Source organism: Marmota flaviventris, chromosome 14, assembly GCF_047511675.1.
Source record: "Marmota flaviventris isolate mMarFla1 chromosome 14, mMarFla1.hap1, whole genome shotgun sequence".
Lineage (NCBI taxonomy): Eukaryota > Metazoa > Chordata > Mammalia > Rodentia > Sciuridae > Marmota > Marmota flaviventris.
Window position 1 is genome coordinate 20,948,336 of NC_092511.1, and position 22,828 is coordinate 20,971,163.

The window sequence follows — 22,828 nt, forward strand, 5'->3', positions numbered from 1 at the left end:
CGGGGCCAGGGGAAAGATGGCGGCGCCCGTGGCAGCGGCGGATTCCGGGACTTCGGGAACTCCTAATCTCCCTGTGTGTCTGTTGGTGCTGGGAATGGCAGGTTCCGGAAAAACCACTTTTGTACAGGTGACATATATGGCACGGTCTTTGTAGGGGCGCACGTGAGGTTGCCTGTGGCGGGTGGAAGGCCAGGGAAAAAGGGAGGTCTCTGGGTATTTGGAGGGTGCTGGCGCGTGGCTTTCAGGGGACTTCCTATCTACTCCATTTCTTTCTTCTGCGAAGTCTCAGACCCTAGCCTCCACCTGCGTACCTCAGTGCCTGATTGGTTCAGTTTATCATGTTTTAAATTGTCCTGCTCATAAAATTGCCAACTTTTTGAAGGCCGGAACTTATGAGTAGCTAGAGATTAATACACAGCTAGCACAGGTTTTCAGTGAAAAGTTGCCAAAGCATTATTTCTTGTGCACCTCATGTTCTAAGCAGTGAAAATGAAGTTGACAAGGTTCGTGCTCTCATGTTGTTAACGTTTTTATGAAGAAGAAAACCGTAATGTGCATCCATAAGTGATCTAGAGCATGGGAGGCACTGTTCGATGGGTGATAGGGTAGCATTTGAAATGAGAATTGAAGTTGTGGGGTGGACACAGCTTGTGGATATTTTAGGTAGAAGGAAATAGTGCCGAAGTTTTCAGGTAGAGTGGATGTAAGAGTGGAAGTTCTCTCTGGTTCCCCTTACCCCTTTCTTCATCTTCCTCCAACCCTCTGCATATGTCTGCAGAGGCTTACGGGACACCTGCATAGGCAAAGCTGTCCACCTTACGTGATCAACTTGGACCCAGCTGTGCACGAAGTCCCCTTTCCTGCCAATATTGGTGAGTAGACCGTCCCAAAACTTGTATGAAGTGCCTCAAAGAAAATTAAAAGCTTCCATCCTGAAAATCTCAGTGCCTTCAGTTTCCTTCCTTCCTTCCTTCCTCCCCCCCTCCCCCCTTTCTCCTTTGACTTGATTTCTTGGAGTCCCTAAACAAAAAAAAAAACAAAAAACAAAAAAAAAAAATTTTTTTTTTATACTAGGAATTGAACCCAGAGATGTTTTACCGCTAAGCTATATCCCCAGCTCTTTTTGATACAGGGTCTTGCTAAGTTGCACAGGGCTTTGCTAAATTGCTTGGAGCTTGTGATCCTCCGGTCTCAGCCTCCAGAGTTGCAGGGACAACAGGCTTGTGCCACTGTGCAGGGCTAGGCTTGTTCCTTATTCACGTTTTTCTCTGTTTACTCCTTCCTCTTTCCTACATTTATTTGTGCCCTTCCCATTCATCTTTATCCCTCCCCTCTTTCTAACCCTAGTGTGCCAGGTTATTGTAATTTGGGAAAGTGAAATGACACAAAGTCAGTCCATTGGAAAAAAAAAATTCAGTTTAATAGACATCTATATCATAAACCTTTCAGTTGACTTTAGTACATAGACCTTTTCCACTTAGTTCCTTTTCTCAGTTTATCAGAGTGTACGAATTATTTTGCTATTGTTCACTCACTAATCTGTAGGACCTTTTTTCCACTCCCAAAGTTACATGGGAAAATGTGTGTATATATGCATCTGTGCATTGTTCTGAGGAGAGGCTCCCAATATTCATCAGATTTTTAAGAGGAGTTTGTGACTATACAAAAGATTAAGAATAGATGTTGGATGTGGTTGTGCACACCTTTGAACTCTGTAACTCAGGAGGCTGATGCAGGAGGATCACAGATTTGAGGCCAGCCTGGGCAACTTAGCAATAACCTTTCTCAAAATAAAAAATAAAAAGGGCTGGGTAAGTAGCTTAGTGTGGAACACCCCTGGATTCAAGCCCAGTACTAAAAAATAGAAAAAGAAAAAGAAAAAAAGAGAATGGGTGAGTGGTCCAGTGTGATGATTCTTGATAAGATCCAATAGTTCTGATTTTTAAGCTATTATTGTGTGATAAATCTAATGCTCTCCCTTCTGATGAAGCCAGAATTTGACAGGCTGGTAGGCGAGGGTCAGATCTGAGAACAGAGGAATTGAAATGTTAATTCCTTCAGAGCCCTTCCTCCACCCTATCTAGATAACCTACCCCTGCTCCAACCTGTTGCTAAAGTAACCTGTCCCAGGAATTGCCCTTCCCTACAGGGAGTTATAAATTTGTAAATTAATGTGTCCTGGGCTGTTCCATCTGCTTCTCACCTTTTGGTCATCCCACCTAGAGCATCTCTTGGGCCTAGTTACTTACTCTGGAAAGATAGAGATAAGGGAAAGAGAGCAGGAGAACAAAGGAAATCTAGGACATATAAAAAAGGCAGAACTGCCTGGCTTCTTGGGAAGTGGGATACCAGTATACCAGCTATGGCCCTCTTCTCCCTCTTGGGAAAAGTCTGTGTTACCACTTTTTAAATAAACCTTGTATTATATGCTTGCCTTGGCGTGCTTCTCTAATATTTTACTTCAACATGTGAGGGAGCAGTGAGGCAACCAAGGTATCACTGTCACTTCTTAATCCTATTAAGCTTCTTGACCCCAAACATAACGTATAGAGGAAAACTTTATATTAAAAAGCAGATATGATTTGGAGAAGAGTTGGGGAAAACATTTCTTATCTTCTCACTTAAAGGGTAGAATTTTAACAGTTGATGGGAGAAAACTATAGGCTGGTGGTTAGGCTTAGGTAGTTATTAGTGGGTTCATTTTTAAAAATCTTGTCTGTATTGTCTTTGTCACCAGGAGGCAATTAATTAGTAACAAATGTTTTTTTCTTGACTTTAGCTTCTCTTTTTCTGGGCATAGGATTACTGATATTTAAATCATATAACTTTTCACCTTGTTTAAGTCTATCTCTACCATAACTTGAGAACTCCTAGGTAATGTTTTTCATGGGTTACTTGGCAGTTGTCTTTTGTAAGGAAGGAAACTAGGATAGAAGTAGAGAAATTAAAAAAAAAGAATGTGGAAGAAAAACTCAAAAGGTTAATTTTAATTTCTTGCTGGTAGGGAAGGTGCTAATAGGGCAACTTTTGTCCTTGTATTTTATCTTCTTATGGTCTTCTTTTCTAATCACAATTCGATGATCTTATCTTTAAAACTTAGAAAATATTTGAGAGAAATTTTTTTTTTTTCAGAAATGACTTGAGAGACCACATTCACTTTTTTTTGTATTAAGTTTCAATTAATTCTTTTCTTCCCCCCATTCAGATATTCGTGACACTGTGAAGTATAAAGAAGTCATGAAACAGTATCCTTTTCTGTGGCTACTATGGTGTTGACCCATTCCTGACTCCTTGCTACGTGTTTTATGGTTTTGAGAGTTTTTTTTACATTTTCTTGTTGAAATATATAAGTAAAAGCATTGATTGTTTCAAAGTCATTTATTTCCTTTCTTCGTCCCTCCCTCCCTCCCTTCTTTCCTTCCTTCCTTTTTGAATCCTGGGGCACTTAACCACTGAGCCACATCCCCAGCCCCCCTCCACCTTTTAATATTTATTTTTTAGTTGTAGTTGGACACAATACCTTTATTTTATTTTTTTTAGTTTTTTATATAGTGCTGAGGATTGAACCCAGGGCCTTGCACATGCTAGGTGAATGTTCTTCTGCTGAGCCCCAGCCCCAGCCACTTTTTATATTTTATTTAGAGACAGGGTCTCACTAAGTTGCTTAGGGCCTCATTAAGTTGCTGATGCTGGCTTTGAATCTGCAATCCTCCTGCCTTAGCCTCCTAAACCACTGGGATTACAGGCATGCTACTGCACCCAGCTAAAGTAATTTTATTAGGAAGATGATTTTTAGGGTTTTTGTTGTTGCTGTTTGTTTTTTGCAGTGCTTGCAATCAAACCCAGGACCTTGTATGTGCTAGGCAAGCACTCTACCGTTGAGTTATATTCTTAACCCCTAGGAGGATGGAAGATGAATAAAGGAGAGGTATTGTAGTTGATTAGAAATAACATTTAATCTTATGATTTCAGTTTTCTTACCATCTCCGAAGACCACAGACTATTGTAATTAGAACAGAGAAAAATGAGGGGCTAGCTAGCACCTCCTTGGGTCCCACAAGGTGGCTTTTGCCTTGGAGGAGAGATACATTCATTGATTACTATCTCTTCAGACTGGAAGGCTCAAAATGAGTATGTTTAGTGGAATTAATTCTTAGGACCTTGCTGTGTGAAATGTGTACTCTCCTTATAAGTAAGTCTAGGTAGGAAGATTAATTCTAATCGTCTTGATTAGTTGCTTGATTAGTGAGGATCAGTGCAAGGAGTGTTATGGAGATGGTTTTAATGGCCAAAGACAGTAGGCTGTCACTGCCTGATAAATATGTTTATTACATTTGGATCACTTTGCTTTCTTCATCTTTCCTGGCCATCCCTAAAGTGATAAATGAATGGGAAAACCTTGATAGCAAATGTTTACCTGTTAGACTAAGGTTATATGATCATCAAGGATTACCTTGCCAGCTTTAATTAATGGAACACTAATATAATGCTGCGTAGGTAAATAATGCTCTGGTTATGAACTTTATAATCTAATCTGTGCATTTGAAATCCTCAACTGAGTGTCTAGATATGGCCTTGGGCCCAACGGTGGCATAGTGACCTCTCTCAATCTCTTTGCCACCAGATTTGATCAGGTATGTCTGTCTTTACATTTATAGACATTGCTGTATAAAAAAAAAATCCTGACTCTTACATGCCTTATCTAGATCACATTTCAGCAAACTTGAACAGAAAAATAGAAAATAAGTTAGCGTTTTGGTAGATAGAGAATTAGTCTATGAGAGAATGACAAGTATTGTGAGACAGTTCTCATTTAATATTTGTGACAGCCAGCAAAATAGATCTGACACCTGGGTTCTTTTCCTGATCTTATTGGCTTATTGTATTACCCTGAAGATGAGATGAGGTCTGGGGAGTAGAATGGGCTACCAGGCATGGAATGGCAGATAATGATGCTTTTTACTTGTGACAGATGAGTTTTTTAATAATCATTAGGTTTTTTACTCTTATGAGATAGGCCATTGACATTTGACCAGAGCCACCTACTATTAGTCTCAGATACTCAGGAAGCTGTGGCAGGAGAATTGCTTGAGCCTAAGAGTTTGGGGCTAGCCTGGGTAACACAGCAAAACTTTCTTTAAAACAAAAACTGTTTTTTTTTTTTTTTTTTGGACCAGAGTGCCAAGATGTATAACTTGACCGTGACATGTCTATAATTAAGCCTCTCAGGTTCCTTGTGTTGTGCCCAGAATGTTGTAGTGCTGGTGATGTGGCTGTGTTTCTTTGGCTCAGTGAGTTTATTAGTTGGTGTCCTAAGAATGAGAACAGATTCAATAGGGATGTTTCCTATGAGGTGTGTCACCCTGGAAAGGCATATGATTTTGTGTTGAAATCAGTTCCTGTTGTAATTGGTATGTCTTCCTTTTAGGTGATGAAATTTATTGAGAAGGCCCAGAACACATCTAAGTAAGTGATTTCAGTTGAACACCTATTTATTATTCTTTAGTTGACATATTTCTAGGCTTTTGAGAGGATCTGGGCTACCATCAAGCTCTGAATCGATCTTAAGATGAAGTCATTATAAGAGGGGAAAAATAAAAAGATCTTGGAATGCAAGAGAGGCACACTGTCCCTCTCTTCTCTAAGAGGACTCACTCCCTTAAGAGTGTTCCCTTTCCCTTTTCCTATCCCTTCAATAAATTCCTGCCTGTTACAAGTAAATAGGGCTGGGGATATCACTCAGTGGCTAAGCAGCCCTGGGTTCAATCATCCCTGATGCCAACAAAATAAAACAAAGGGCTGGGGATATAGCTTAGTTGGTAGAGTGCTTGTCTCATGTGCATAAGTCCTTGGGTTCAATCTCAGCACCACAAACAAACAAACAAAAAAATAGCTTTATTGGAATACAATTCACACATTACCTAATTCATCCATTTTCAAGTGTATAATGCAGTGACTTTTAGTACTCACAGAATTATGCAGCCCTCATCATACTCAATTTTAGAACACTTTTAGCACTTCAATAAGATGCCCTATATTGTGCATTTCTGTTTCTGCATCCTCACTCTCTCTCCCCAACAGTCTCCCATTCCCAAGCAACCAGATGGTTTCCCAAGAGATTTGCCTTCTGGTTTGAGTCTCTCATTATTAAGTGATGTGTTTCTGTAATTATCAATTTCCCCTGTGATCCTTTGCTGCACTTCATAGTCTTTTGCTTCTGTTCATGTAGCATGAATATTAGACATGGAACAAAGTCTGGAGGAGTGTGGTATGCCTTATTAGTTGAGGACTGTGGCAGGAAATTAAACTTTGTAGTGTACAAAGGTTATTCCAGTCTTGGATCACCAGATATCATTGGTTTTTAATTTTTATTTTATGTGATGGAATATCTTTTAGCAATGTGCAAGTACAACACTTTATTAATGGTCTTTCTTGGCATAGATATGTCTTGATTGACACACCTGGGCAGATTGAGGTGTTCACCTGGTCAGCTTCTGGGACAATCATCACTGAGGCCCTGGTGAGTATTCTGGGTCTTGTTGATGAGAATAGCTAGAGGGCTAGACTGACTTAGCATCTGTTTAATTGCCTGGGACTGTACTTGAGGAAATTGCAGAAGCTCTGAACGCTAAAGTAGTTCTCCCTCACTGAGATAGGTAGGGAAAGAGCTCCCATGCCTATTCCCAGCCACTTGGGAAGATGAGACAGGAAGACAAGATGAGAGGATTGCAAGCGTGGGCAACTTAGTGAGACCCTGTCTCAAAAAATAAAGTGGGGATGTAGCTCAGTGGTAGAGCACCCCTGGGTTCTATCTCTAGTAATGCCATAAGAAAAAAAAAAATATGGGAATAGGTCATGAACTCTTTGACGAAGCCTTTAATTATTTTGTGGCTTTAGGCATCCTCATTCCCAACAGTTGTCATCTATGTAATGGACACATCGAGAAGTACTAACCCAGTGACGTTTATGTCGAATATGCTGTATGCCTGCAGGTAACTGATTATTGGTGGGCATAGTGTTCCATCAAAGTATGCGGCCTCCTCTTCCCTTCTGCCTTTTTTGTTTTTTAAGTCCTGGTTGTTCACTCCTGAACTTGTGCTTATTTAGATTTTTCTGCTCAGTTGAGTGGCTGTGAATAGGGGCCAGGTCAGAGAAGAAAAAAGGTACATGTGCTATTGGCATTCTCTCTCAGCTCCTTTTTATCTTCCTCCCTTAATTGTTACAGAAATAGGTGCTGTATCTGAAACTCATGGTAGTTGTTCCAAACTTTGTGGTAGTTGCTCCCAGTTGAATGAAATCCAACTCTGAATAGATATGAGCCTTTTGGTCTGAATTATGCTCTTGTGTTTTATAATAGGTACAGGGAAATGGTAGCATTAGGTGATACTATAAATGAAAAGGTTTTTCTATAATTCAGAGTGCAAGGTTTGCTGCAAATGTTGTACCATTAGGAGAGGAAGGATTTGCTCACTAGACTATGTCAATGCATTAAGGCTGAGGAGCAAGGCAGACTGTTATGAAAGCTTAGAGAATTAATTTTGGAACTACACAGAAGCCATCTACCAACATTTGTCCATCTGATATTGAGTAGAAATGTCCATTCTTGTTAAATGCTAGAAATCTTAGAATTGACAGTATTATTTCATTTTCATACTAATTGTTTGAAATACAACCATTTGATTAGCCTAATTGTGATAATCTGTTCACAATGTATATGTAGATCAGAACAGCACAGGGACTGGGAATGTAACTCAGTGGTAGAGCACTGGGAAGTCCCTGGGTTCAATCCCCAGCACTGCAAAAATAAACAAACAAGTAAATAAATAATAAAGATCTGCTCTTTCCATGTATTTTATTATTTGTACATCTTAAATATATATAATTTTAATTGTCAGTTATGCCTCAATAAAACTGGTAAAAATATTTAAAAAATTTTAATGTGTAATACAATATTTGTAAGTTTCTCCCTCAGCTTTGAGATATGAATAACAATTAAAAATTGTATATATTTCATGGCATTGGAATTAAAGGAGACAATACATATAAAAGTACTTAGCATAGGGCCTGGACCATAATAAGGTATTAATAAATGCACATTTGCTCCCCTGGAAACAAAAAAGACAATTATCTGGTAAACAATTAAAACCAGGATCAACAGCAATGCATTATTACTCTGAGAGTGAGTGCCTTCGTTCGTGCGTGTGTTGTTGCTGTTTGCTTGACATTGCTGGTTGTTTACCTCTGCAAGAGACTATGTGAATGCCTTGTTTTTACATCTGCATCCATTCTCTTTCTCTTTATGTAGTCCCAACAGACTGACACCAGGCAAGCAAGAATTTACGTGCTTTAATTAATTCTGTCTCAATGTTTGATTTTCAGCATCTTGTACAAAACCAAGCTGCCTTTCATTGTGGTTATGAACAAAGTAAGTGAATCTTCCATATTTTGATTTCAACATGTCTTTCATTAGAACCTTGTGGATTTTAGGTTTAGATGGGTGAGAAGAAGGATTATTTAGGTCCTGGAGGACAGATTCAGGTTTCACTGAAACTGGGTCATAGGCACTTCTAGGAAATAGATTCAGTCAAATGGAATGAATGTTTATGATATTGGCTCTTATCCAGAGTGATTTTGGGATAGAGTAGCCCCTCAGAGCTGTGTAAATAAGGGAGACACAACCAATCTATTGACGTAGCAGCTTGTTTTACTAGAAGAGGAAATGGGGAAGGCAAAGAAAGAAAATGCATGAATGATATGCTCTTGCGATCACCACTTGATTGAAGAAATGATTTTGCCATTATCTAGTATATAACCTCATCTCTGGTTGCTAATAGTTGACTTCTTTCTGGTACAGACTGACATCATTGATCACAGCTTTGCAGTGGAATGGATGCAGGATTTTGAGGCTTTCCAAGATGCCTTGAATCAAGAAACTACATATGTCAGTAACCTGACCCGTTCAATGAGCCTGGTGTTAGATGAGTTTTACAGCTCACTCAGGGTAAATTTTTTACCTCTGGATCTTACTGACATTCTCTTCAGATTATTTCTAGACCTATAGAACTGTCTTTGAACCTAGCTTAGAAAAGAAGTTCATTACTTTCTGAAAAGTAACTTTTAAAGCATTGTTCATTGAAAACTGGAAGTTGTGGGCTGGGGAAGTAGCTTAGTAGTAAGTAATTATAAGTAATTCTACTTATTCCATAGTAGAATTCTTGCCTAGCATATGGATTCATGAGGCTCTGGGTTCGATCCTCAGCACCACAAAAACAAGACACAAAAAACTGTGGAGGTTTACAAGATAAATAAGAACCCTACCTTCAGAGAGTTTTGGGTCTAGTTTAGGATAGAAGACTTTATATAGAATTAAAATATTGTAGTAGATGCCTTGGAAAGTTTAGCCTGATTCTTGTGAGGACAGATCAAAATGAGAGACTTTGGAGGGTATAGAAAGGATAAGATTTATGTAAGCTAAAGTAGGTGTTGGTTGCAGAGTATGTTGATTGCCCAAGCAATCAATCAGTGGTTTGATTTGGTTTGTTAGGGAATAAATCATAAGTCCTGGTCCTTGTTATGACAGTTTTATGATATTTGAATGAAATAGGGCACACCATTTAAAAGTATAAAGTAGTTTCCTCAGTGGTATTTATGATGCTTTTTGGCAGGTGGTGGGTGTCTCTGCTGTTGTGGGCACTGGCTTCGATGAACTCTTTGTGCAAATTACCAGTGCTGCAGAAGAATATGAAAGGTGAGAACAAAGGAAGGTTCTAATGACGACATTTTTTAAGTAACCCACAAATCTGATGATAGCAAGTTTTGCCAGGTAAAGCTTTTCATCATGTATGCAGTATGTTTGCCTTGCTTATGTGTACTGGACCTGACCATACCTAGGAGTAACAAGTCTCCATTAACCTCTTTGAAAAATAGAAGTATAATATCTTCACTGTATTGGCTGATTAAGAGGCAGGGGTCGCCAGTCTTTTTCTGTAAAGAGTCAGTTAATAAATAATTTAGGCTTTGTGGGCAACTAAACACTTCTGCCATGGTAGGACAAAAGCATCCAGAGCTAGTTTATAAATGGTCAGTGCTGTCTTCATGGAAAACATTATTTATGAAGTCAGGCATTGGGCTGTGTTTGGCACTAAAGTCCCTGTGAGATTTATTTGAGGAAATATGTGTAAATCCTTAGCACAATTTTTGACACATATTTCCTAATAAATGGTTGTTATAATTATTGTCATTGTTAATAGTTGAATTTCATTTACCTGAAAGAAAGGGAGTGGTCAGAGCACCTGTACACATAAGGCTGTGGCTTGATAGGCTGCTTGTTAGCATTCTCCTTTGGCTTCATATATTGTAATATACTGACAACCACATAACCACATTGTCAGTTTCAGACATATTTTCATTTCAATCATCAGACAAGGGTGTGTATGTTACCAAAGCCTCAGGATAGACTCTTTTCTGTATCCTTTCATGTTGTGATTCAGGTACATCACTTTGTTATACATTGAACTTCTCGAACAAAACAGGCCTGTCGTCTTTTACACATCTCACACATTTATCTCAAATAAATGTTAAGCTCCTCAGTCCTGGTCTTCTCAGTGCTAAGCTTTGCAGCCCAGCAGTCAGGAGTTCATTTCTTTCCTCAGTTTTCAGCATGGGGTAGTTACCTTGGCTTTAAATTCCATAGGGATAGACTCAATGACTTAAGACATGGTACATTGGATGTTCAGTGATGTCAGATCTTAGGACAGAGTCATAGGAAAATACAAGTTATAGGGGTTGGGGCAGGCAGGTTGGATTATTAAGCAAAGAAATTTAGAGTGTTTTTCTTTCCAGGGAGTATCGTCCTGAATATGAACGTCTGAAGAAATCGTTGGTAAGAAAAGATGCTGTTGCACATGCCTATAATCCCCAAGCTTGGGAGGCTGAGGCAGGAAAATTGAAAGTTCAAAGCCAGCTTAGTGAGGCCCTGTCTCAAAAAATAAAAAATGGGTGGCTGGGGTTGTGGCTCAGGGATAGAGCACTTGCCTAGCACATGCGAGGCACTGGGTTTGATCCTCAGCACCACATAAAAATAAATAAATAAAATAAAGGTATTGTGTCCAACTACAACTAAAAAAAATTTAAAAAAATAAAAATAAAAAATGGGGGACTGAGATTGTGGCTCAGCAGTAGAGTGCTCACCTAGCATCTGTGAAGCACATAAACCTTAGCACCACATAAACATGAATAAATAAAATGAAGGTATTGTGTCTAATTACAACTAAAAAAAATAAATATTAAAAAATATTTTAAAAATGGGCTGGAGATAGGGCTCAGTGGTTAAGCACCCCTGGATTTAATCCCTGGTGCTGAAAAAAGAAAAAGTGTATATTTTAGGGCCATTAAAAAAAAAAAAAAGAAACAAAAAACTGAATCTGAGTGCCTTGGTACATACCTGTAGTCCCATCTACTGGGGAGGCTGAGGCAGGAGGATTGCTCAAGCTCAGTAGTCTAGGCTAGCCTGGGCAGCATCTTTTTAAAAAACACAGAAAAAAAAAAAAAACTTTAATCCTCCTGACATCAATGCCACTTTTTTTCGGGGGGCGGGGTGGTGGTGCTATCCTGTGTCTCTTATTTAACTTATTTTTCCAACTTTATTGAGGTATAATTGACTAATAAAATTTCAGTGTATCTTTTAATCCTTGTTAGTCCTTTTTGGTTGTATTGGTTTTGTTTGAGACAGGGCTTCACCATGTTGCCCAGCTGGCTTTGAACTTTCAATCTTCCTGCCTCAAACTCCTGGGCTCAAGCAATTTCCCGTCTCATGTAGCTGGGACTATAGGTGTAGGCCACTGCATCAGGCTTTACATACTTAAGTTGGTAAATTTGTGTTTGTTTGTTTGCAGAAAGTTCCCTTAGTTATTTTTGTTTGTATTGGAATTTTTTAAAATGAGATTTTTCCTGTTGCACTACAAATAAGCCCTTCTTATACCCCACCTCCATCCCTACTCCAACATAAATTTAAAGGCTACTTGTAGAATTTTGCCTTTGAAAAGAAAGGTGGCTCACAACTCTTCTAAATGGCCAAATATCCTGTCCTAAGAGACTACCTGGGGTCCTTCTTGCTAGGTCTACTAGGAGGTTCTTTGGATATGTTTTTGTGTCTTAATTTCTGAATTCTCTAATCCAGCCTGAAGAATAACCTACTCTGAATTTATGCTATCCTCTGGGCTCACATTATTCAGTGTTTCTGCCCCTATGTCAGCCATCCCTATTTGCTTCTAGAATTGTATGATTTTCTGTCCTCACTTAGAAGTCTGGCGTCTAATTTGGCTCCTGTTGTGGTTTAGATTAGGTGTTCTGCAAAAGTGTGTGAGTTTAGAGGTGAAATGATTGGGTTAGGAAAGTTTTAACATAATCAGTGCATTGATTTGCTGATAGGAATTAACTGTAGGCAGGAAGGGTGTGGCTGGAGAGGGTGGGTCACTGAGGGCATGCCTTGGGGGTATATATTTTGTCCTTGTTGAGTGGAGCTCTCTGCTTGCGAGTTGTAATGGCCTAAGTAACTTTCCTACATCACACTCTTCCACCTTGGAATTCTGCCTCACCTTGATCCCAAAGAATGGAGTTGGCCTTCTGTGGACTAAGACCTCTGAAACTGTGAACCCCAAAATAAACTTTTCCTCCTTAAAATTGTTCTTGTCAGGTATTTTGGTCACAGCAATAAAAAAGCTGACTATAACAGCTCCTTTTTAATTTCATTTTTTGGTGCTAGGGATTGAACTTCTTGTACATTAAGCATACACTTTGTCATTGAACTTCCACTTCAGCAGGGATCCTCTTTTAATGTGATGACATTTTCCCCTATGTATATAGGCCAGTGCACAGAGTGAACAGCAGAAAGAACAACTGGACCGCCTTCGGAAAGATATGGGCTCTGTAGCCTTGGACACAGGGACTGCCAAAGGTATCGGAAGAGCTCTTGGTATCAGAAGTAAAAGGAAAAAGGAGAGTGGACTTATTTTTTCTATTCTGCAGGAATATGCCTATGTGAGAGGGAGAAGGTGAAAAGGATGATGGAAATATGGAGATAGTTATTTATTTACAAATGGCTTGGAAAGGCAAATACCTGAAAATTGTATTAGAAGCTATTTCAGATCTCTACCACTTATAGCACTTAAGAGTTTCTCCTTTAGGAAGTTGTTATTTCTTGATTTTGCTTTTCTTTGGCATGATAACTGATGTTTGCTGTGACTTTTTTTTTCCTACAATTTTAACCACTTTTCCCAATTCTTTTTCAAGTTTTTCTTCTTTTTTTAAAAAATATTTTTATTAGTTATTGATGGACCTTTATTTATTTATTTATATGTGGTGCTGAGATTTGAACCCAATGCCACATACATGCTAGACAAGTACTCTACCACTGAGCCCTAGCCCCAGCCCCTCCAGTTTTTCTTGATATAATTTTAGATTTATAGAAAAATCGCATGAATAATAAGTAATTGCCCTAATTCTTCAATCAGATTCCCAAAATTTAACGTTCTACTACATAACTTTTTATTATTTTTCTGTGTGTGTATACATATAGCATTATATATTATTATATATATTATATATAATATATATATTATATATATATATATATATATATATATATATATATTACATATATATATTACCTTTTCCTGAATCATTTAACTTACTCTTAAAGATGTGATGCTCTTACTTTAAATAGTATCTGTTTCCTAAAAACAAGGATACTATTTCATATAACATCAGCACAGGGGCTGGGGATGTGGCTCAAGCGGTAGCGCGCTCGCATGGCATATGTGCGGCCCGGGTTTGATCCTCAGCACCACAAATAAAAATGTTGTGTCCACCAAAAACTAAAAAATAAATATTAAAATTATTAAAAAAACAAAATAACATCAGCACAGTAATAAAAAAATTAGGAGATTAATATTGACACAATACTATTATTTCATATATAGACCTTATTTAGATGAAACCATTTTCTCTTTCAAGCAGGAGAAAATCCTACATGTGCATTGCAGTTAATTCTCATGTGCCTTAATCTTCTTTAGTCTAGAACGGTTCCCTATTCTTTCTTGTATTTCATGACATTGTCTTTTTTTTTCCAACATAAAGTATCAAATATAGGGCCTGATCCACACTAGGCAAGCACTCTATGGCTGACCTACATCCTCAGCCCTGATAGTGATAGTATTTAAGTATATAGGACAGTTGTCTTATGGAATGTCCTTCAATTTGGGTTTATCTGGTATTTCTTAATGATATGATTAAGATGGTTAATTAATGGCAGAACCTTATAGTAGTGAAGTTGTGGGGTTTTTAATGTTTTCATTAGTGCATTGTAGTTATACTTAATAATTGGTTTTATTTTTTTTGGTTTTTAAAATAATTTTTATTTTTTAAAAGTAAATTGTACATTACAGGAAAAAAAAAAACACACACACACACAAGCAAAGAACAAAGTCATCCAGTCACAAGAAGCTTAGTTGGACGTGTCCCTCTAGGTTGTGTGCATATACACACAATATCCCATTTTGTGTGATTGAGATTGTGGTGTGTGCTTTTCCACACATCATGAATATTCACCAATAATTGGTTTTATTTTGACATAATCATAAATGTATGTAGTTTGCTCATTTTCAATCCATGGAAGTTGTGTTTTTTAATATATCATGTGAGGACTCACATGTTATTGTAGGAAGTAGAGTCTACCAGGTTTTCTCATCACTAAGCTATTATTTTTTCCGTTTTTTTTTTTTTTTTTTTTTTTTTAAGAGAGAATTTTTTTTTTAGTTTTCGGTGGACACAACATCTTTTTTTTTTTTTTTAAAGAGAGAAAATTTTTTTAATTTTCATTTTTTAGTTTTCGGTGGTCACAAATCTTTATTTTATTTTTATGTGGTGCTGAAGATCGAACCCAGAGCCCGGCGCGTGCCAGGCAAGTGCTCTATCGCTTGAGCCACATCCCCAGCCCAATTATTTTTTCCTTTGTAATAATAATTTTTGGGGTAATGCTTTGAGACTATGTAAGTACTCTTAATTTTCAAATGTTCACCCATTAGTTGTTTTTCTTTGTTTTTAATATTTTTTAGTTGTCAATGAACCTTTATTTTATTTATTGATATATGGTGCTGAGAATCGAACCCAGTGCCTCACACATACAAGGATTAGTTTTAATATTACTGTCATCTGTGACATGTTGCAAGTACTTTGACTATCTTTAACAATTATCTTTTGACTTTTTTCATGGTATTATTTTATCATGTAATAATTTTTTTTCATGGTATTATTTTATTATGCAACAGTTTTTGTTTTGATTTGATGGAGTCAGATCTATTTCTCTTTATTGTTTCTGGATTAAGTCCTAGTTAGGAAGTCTTTACTTAGTCTACACTAAAGGAAATTTATCCATGTTTATTGTAGTATTTAGATGGTTTCATTTTCTAAATTTGATTTCTTACTGGTGATGGTATGAAGCACACCTCTCTGTGTATTTTTTCATCAGTAGGTATATCTGCACTATTGATTTAAAAATCTACCTTTTTTTTTTTTTTTTTGCCTGTGATTTGAGATGCTACTTGTATAATATGCTGAAGTGTGATGTGCTCTTGGCTGTTTCTGAACTCTATATTTTTTCCAATAGTTTATTTACTTATATACCTCTACTATATTGTTTTAACTATGTAGCAAGTTCCCCATGTGTTTCCCTAGCTATTTATTATGTTTTTTTTTTTTTTTTTTTCCCATAGGCATTTTAGCTTATGGAAACTTGCCTAGCTCCCTAAAAAAGTTTTTTTTTTTTTTGTATTAGTATTGTATTATATTCATTATTTCAGCAAGAACTTACATTTATATGATCTTTAGACCTACCTAAGAACAAGAAATGTTTTCATATTTGACAGACCTATTTGTGTCTTTCAAGAATGTTTTAGTGGTTTCATCAAGTATGTGTTGGATATTTCTTGTTAAATTCATTTCAAAGGTTTTGTCTTCTTTGTTACATTGAAAATAGGATTTTCTGAACCATTTTGTCTTCTATTTGATGTATGTTTGTGTATAAGAAGGCTTTTGATTTCTGAATATTGGTCTTTTTGTCCTGCTACTTTTATTGAGTTTTTTGCTGTTTGAGTTAATTTTAGTTTTATCATTGACTCTCTGGGGGTTTCTAGGTTGGTGCTTAGCCACCTACCAACAAAAACTCCTGGACCACCCTCTAAGTGAGTGTGGTACAATGTGTTGAAGCTCAGTGGGATCAACTTGGGTTGATTTTTTTTTTTTAACATTATGCTCCATTTAACATTTATTTCGGTAATAAGTTGGATGTACTTTTATTTTTTCTTTGCACTAGCAATACTGGCATTTTTTCCCCCCTCTGGTATATATTTGTTAAAGCAGTGCAGTTTCTGTTTGTGAAAGTATTGGTTGATGTCTGGTAGAAAAAAATCAAAGCTGGAAATTGGGTTTACCAGTTAACATGAACTCACCTGTGCCATCCTTTGCAAACACCTCAGAATCACGAATTTCTGTGTGTCAGGGGCCTTCAGAATCACTCCTGAGTACATGAAATGGCAAATGATACATTTGTGGCTACATAGGATCTGCTGTATTCAGCTAAGCTGTTCAAGGTTAAGAGAGTTTCAGTGGGTCATTTGAGGAAAGTCACAGTATAATTGGATAACTCTCAGTTGGGCACAAAATGAGCAATTTTTAAAAAAATGTTTTAGATGTTGATGGATCTTTATTTAATTTATTTATTTTTATGGGTGCTGAGAATCGAACCCAGTGCCTCACACATGCTAGGCAAGCACTCTGCCACTGAGCCACATCCCCAACCCCAAAATGAGCATTTTTTGTCAGCCCATCTTATCTTCTTTTCAGGGCCATAGGCCCCTTGAGATTTGTGTCCCTCAATATTGCTGCCTTCAGCCACCCTTATTCCCTAGTTGAGCTCTTAAAAGCCTCATAGGCTCCTGAAGAGAGAATGATTCACCCCACAGGCTGAATCCCTGTCAACATACTTAATTAACTAGACTTTCTTCTGATTATTGGGGCTCAGCCCTTACTAGTTTCTCTGAGTAGGAAATTTTACCTCTATTAGTATATTTGATTTTCCATTGTTTATTTTCCCTGCCTTTCTTGAATAATAGCTAGCTTCTCTTCTCTGTATCATTCTGCCCTGTATTTTCTTCAGATCCTCTCTGAACTTATATTCCACCAGGAGACTTCCTTAGCACTCATATTTTCACCTTGAGTTATCAGCACTGGATCTGCTCACATGTCTTTAGCCTTCATAGGAAAAATCATTACCCTCATCCAAGCTGTGAGCTAGTGATAAAAAACACTGCTGCTCCTAGGAAAAGTGTCTTGGGTTTTCTTGAACTAAAAAAAATGGAACTCCTTGCACTCATGAAAGTACTTGGTGAACTAAACTACTATAGAAATGTTAAGTGTGGTTAATAGTACATTTAGGAGGAGCATAATCCTGCATTTATGTTTATCATGAACACTTTGATCTTATCATTATAATCAGTTACTGACTGGGCATGGTGGTGCATGCCTGTAATCCCAGTAGCTCAGAAGGTAAGTTCAAAGCCAGCCTCAGCAACTTAGTGAGGCCTTAAGTAACTCAGAAAGACCCTGTCTCCAAATAAAATATTTGAAGGGCTGGAGATGTGGCTTAGTGGTTAAGTGCCCCTGGATTCAATCCCTGGTACCAAAACAAATATATATGTGTGTGTGTGTGTGTGTGTGTGTGTGTGTGTGTGTGTGTGTTACTGATTCAGAATCACTCTTTTTTTAAATTATTATTATTATTATTATTTAATATATTAATTTTTATTTTTACGTGGTATTGAGGATCGAACCCAGGACCTCACACATGCTAGGTGAGCGCCCTACCACTGAGCCACAACTCCAGCCCCAAGAATCACCTTTTTGAAGAGACACTTATACTTATCAGTAGGTGTTTTCACTCTAGAGAGCAGATCTCCTGTGTTGGACCCCTCTGACTTAATCCTGACTCGAGGAACCTTGGATGAAGAGGATGAGGAAGCTGACAGTGATACTGATGACATTGACCACAGAGGTAAGAAGTGGCTGAGGTGGCTCATGAAAAAGAATAGCTGCATTGTTTGCTCAGGAGTTTTTCATTGTTAAGAGAGGTTGCTAGTAAAGAGGGAAAGAGGAGACAGTAACGGATGCAGTACTAGCAAAGTTTCCTATATTAAGTCTAGGAAACTTTAGCCATTCCTACTGAATGGCTAAGATAGAGCTGACTTCGTACCTTTTATTTGTGTTGTGTCTTCTTATCCTTATGTCCTAATTCAGTTTGAAGAATTCAGGATTTTGGCTAGGATTGTGGCTCAGTGGTACAGTGTTCGCCTAGCATGCATGAGGCACTGTGTTCTTTCCTCGGCACCACATAAAATTAAAATAAAGAGGGCTGGGGTTGTAGCTCAGTGGTAGAGTGCTTGCCTTGCAGGTGGAAGGCACTGGGTTCAATCCTCAGTACCACATAAAAATAAAATAAAGGTATTGTGTCCATCTACAACTAAAAAATATTTTTAAAAAAGATATTGTGTCCACCTAAAACTAAAAAATAAATATTTAAAAAATAAACAAATTCAGGATTCCTTTTGGTTGCTATTAGTTTCTTTTGTTTGTGGTGGAAACCAGGACTTTGTACATTCTAAGCACCCACCGTACTATATACCCAGCCCCACGTTTTAAGAATACATAAGGAAGTCTTAGCAGAGACCTGAACAGTCAAAAGTACTCTTAACAGTGAGCATAGAATGGGTCTAGAAGCCCAGTTCCACTTGGTATAGTTTTTAGGATTGTTGCAGGATATAATTTGTTAAACAGCTCCAGGATGTAGGTCCTAGCTCCGACAAAGAGCAAACCTTTTTACTCTCAAACTGGGAGCTAACATGAACACTGCTTTATTAAATCGGATTTATTGAGATGGAACTTACAACCAGTAAAACTAATCCCTTTAAGTATATAGTTTGATGAGTTTTAGCAAACATTTGTCATTACTATGATAATTAAGATACAGAGCACTTTTCTCTCCCCCAAAAGTCTTCTCATGGCCCCTTCCTTATATTTAGTCTCCTTCCCGAATACCTAGTTCCTGGCAACCACTGGCTAATTTCTGTTCCTATAATTTTCTTTTCCAGAACATTACATAAATGGAATCACAATAGTCAGTCTTTTGCAATAAATTTTTTCCACTCAGCATAATAAATTTGTGATCTTTTCATAATGCTGCATATATCAGTACAGCAGTATGTTCTTTATTTTATATATATTTTTTGATACCAGGAATTGAACCCAGGGGTGCTTAACCATTGAGCCTCATCCCCAGCCCTATTTTGTATTTTATTTTGAGATAGGGTTCACTGATTTGCTGAGTGCCTCACAAAGTTGCTGAGCTTTGAACTCTCAGTCCTCCTGTGCTGCTGGGATTATAGGCATGTGCCACTGCACCCGGCTATATTTGTTTATTTATTTTGCTGAGAAATATTCCATTACTTGAATTTACTACCATTTGTTTATCCATTTGGGCCAACTGGAGCTATTATGAGGTAAAGCTGCTATAAATATTTTGCCACTAAGTGTGGTAGTGAACACTGGTAATCTCAACAATTCAGGAGGCTGAAGCAGAAGGATCCCAAGTTTGACGTTAGCCTCAGCAATTTAGCGAGATCCTCAGAAACTTAACCCTCTCTCAAAAATAAAAAATAAAAAGGACTGTAGGTGTAGCTCAGCTCAGTGGCAAAGTGGATTCAATCCTTAGTATCAAAAAGAAAAACAAAACCAACCAACCAAACAAAACAAAACACCATTTTACAAGTAGTGTTATGTGGACATGAAATACCTATGAAGTGAGAGACTTCATTTAGCCACTAATATATAAGGGAGCTCTTTTCCCTTCCCTCCTTATACTGAAGCTATACATTTTGGCAACATGGTAAGTAGAGCATGCTTCTGGGAGACATTTTCTTATTGTGAGAAGCGAGCACCTTAGTTTCTTAGAAATGAAGTATTGTTTTTAATGGGTAGGTGACAGGAGCTCTGATCCACTAATCTACTCAGAGTTTTAAAAGAATCATCCTTCTTTTTCCCTTGCAGTTACAGAGGAAAGTCACGAAGAGCCAGCATTTCAGAATTTTATGCAAGAATCAATGGCACAGTACTGGAAGAGAAACAACAAATAGGAGATTTTAGGAAATTTCAGTTGATTCTAGAAGTCCCAGATTCTGGGACTCCATATGAAGAAACTATTCTTATCGCTGATTCAGGACTAGGATGAAGAACAATTTTCTTCAGAATAGCAGAATTTTTCTTTTGAGAGAATCTTATGACTCAGAAGAAGTCAGGGAGATGATTCTTGGAGCTGGCACGTAGATATGTCAAGTCTGCCTTGGCCTTTCACTTACATTTATGCAAGGAAGGATATACTGACTGCTTTTGGAAGCTGACATGCCTTCAAGCCTAAGTTTTATCATTTGAACTTACATACTTCTGCTGGTGATAGAATACAGAGAGAACTTATCCTGGCAATCACTTTAGATCTTAGCCTCTACTTCCCCAGCACCATGTCCTCAACTTATAACCTGAGTTGTTCTTTTAGTAGAAAGGGAGAGGGACACATAAGCTTGTCCAGGGTAGCAGTGGAGTCTTCTTGGCAAGTCAGTGTTGTTATGAAATATGTCTCACACTAGTAGCTCATTAGAGGACACCAAGTTTGTTGAAAATGGGTAGAACGTAAGATTTCTGAATAAGAATTCTCTTAAATGGTAACTTGGATAGAGTTTCTAATTATAACTTTATTCTAAGCCTGCCTGCCTGTCATGATTTCAAATTAGAAAATTGTATAGTAACAAATAGATTCCCTTGTAATTAAGGCTTAAATTCACATGTCTAAACCTGCCTGTTAAGGGGGTGATATTTACTGAAGCTTCCCACATATGCATAAGTGGAAACCAGGTACAGAGTCAGGCCCTGTTTGTATTGACTTTGAAGTTAATGCAGAGTATCCTTGGAGACTTATTGAAAGGCTATAGACTTTAGTCAGGTGCACATTCCATGCATAACAACCATTATAAGGGTTTGGCTGCTGACTCATTGGTTCTCAAGAGCACAGTCTCTGGACCACAAGCATCAGAATCACTTGGGAAATTGTTAAAGGCATCTCAAAACCTACTGAATTTGAAGCTCTGGGAGTGGGGCCCAGCAACTTGTTAATAAGCCCTCCAAGTGATTCTGATGTACATGAGTTTGAGAAACACCTCTCCAATTCAAACAGCCTGTGGTAATTTCAGGCTGGGTGAATCAGGTACCATCTTCATATGATTTACTTTATCAAAGTAGCCTAATTTAAACAATAAACCAACAAAAGTTATCTTACCATTAACTACTAAATTTAACTACTAAATTTCAATATTCTGTTCTTAGCAGGAACCATTGGTCTAAAAATTTGACTGGTTCTTTCAGGGGAAACCATTAATAATAAAACAGTCTTGATTTTTCTCTGTAGTGCCTTTGATCACATTTTCTTCCTTAAAAACTAACCTGTTTCCTTTAGGCTGTCAGCTCTATAAAGGCAAGGACTGTCTTAATCATCTTTGTATCCCTTGCATAAGACCAACATATAACAGGTGCTCAATAAATGTTTGCTAAATGAATGAATCAAGTACCCAGATGGCAATGTGATTAATAAACAAGGGGAAATGAAGTTAAGACTAGAACAGGAAGGCTTTAGTTGAGTGTACTGACTTATAATTAGCAATAACTTATAAATTATTTAACAGTTAAAATATAACCACATTTTCTTGGCATTCACATCTTATTCTCTGCCTGGGACACTTAAGGCACTTAATATACTAATGAAAGCTGTATCTTAATTTTGGTCTCTTAAAGGAGTGGTCTAAATTTTATAAGATTTGTGTTCTGCATTAGATAACCAAAGCAGTTTATTTAACATGCTGGTATCCATGACCAAATTATTTGCTTTTATTCCTAATCACTTCATTGCTACATCATTGATAAATATGGGTTGAGACAGCAACCATATGTGTTGGATGAGTAATATCAGTAAAGTTCAGATTTGATGTGAAGTTGAAAGGTATATATTATTTTTTTTCAAGGCTGCCCATCTTTATTAGCAGAAGCACAATGTGTAAGTTTGGAACTCTGGCAGTGCAATGGACCACTGATGACCAAGCAGATAGAACAAAGGAAATAGGCAAAGTCAATCCTATTCAGCCAAGTTTGCTTCATTCACAAAGGAGAAAATGAAAGGAACAACTGGAAAATAAATGGTGAAAATACTGGGCTGGGTGATGAGAGCCACAGCCGAAGGGGCCCCAGCAAACTTCCAGCTGCCAGCTGATGATTGGCTCACAGCAGCCCCAGCAAACTTCTAGCTGCCAGCTGATTGGCTCCTCTGCAGTGATGCTCATTGGGCTGTTTCCCCGCCCTTTCAGACCAGGGAGCTGCTCATTGGGGGACTTTTTTTTGGTTCCGCCCATGCAACCCAGCCAATCGGCCTCAAGCGCAGGAGGAGTGGGGGGGTGGACATTGAGAGGCTTGTGGGAAGCCCGCGGTGGCGGTTGGGCTCTGAGGGAATTCCTGAAGAGCTCATGTGGTCTGGTGTGTGTTCTAAAAATAAAGTTAGTTTCTGCTTGATAAGTGGCTCGTGAATTGTACCCAGCCATAAAATAAAGGTATTTAACAACTAAAAAATATATATAAAAAAAAGTCTTGAGTCAGTAGAAATATCAAAATAAAGGCAAAAAGGATG

The 22,828-nt window shown here is 37.8% G+C and overlaps 1 protein-coding gene across 1 annotated transcript; it reads left to right on the top strand.

Annotated features, from left to right (window-relative positions):
• Nucleotides 1-5: 5 nt before the first annotated feature.
• On the top strand, nucleotides 6-22,716 carry Gpn1 (GPN-loop GTPase 1). The gene is made up of 14 exons (XM_027933458.2): nucleotides 6-127; nucleotides 779-872; nucleotides 3,206-3,245; nucleotides 4,568-4,634; nucleotides 5,429-5,466; nucleotides 6,442-6,520; nucleotides 6,898-6,992; nucleotides 8,380-8,425; nucleotides 8,855-9,001; nucleotides 9,666-9,748; nucleotides 10,843-10,882; nucleotides 12,865-12,955; nucleotides 17,999-18,106; nucleotides 20,155-22,716. The coding sequence occupies exons 1-14, from the start codon at nucleotides 17-19 to the stop codon at nucleotides 20,238-20,240; spliced, it is 1,125 nt and encodes a 374-aa protein (XP_027789259.1). The 5' UTR covers nucleotides 6-16; the 3' UTR covers nucleotides 20,241-22,716.
• The last annotated feature ends 112 nt before the right edge of the window (nucleotides 22,717-22,828 follow it).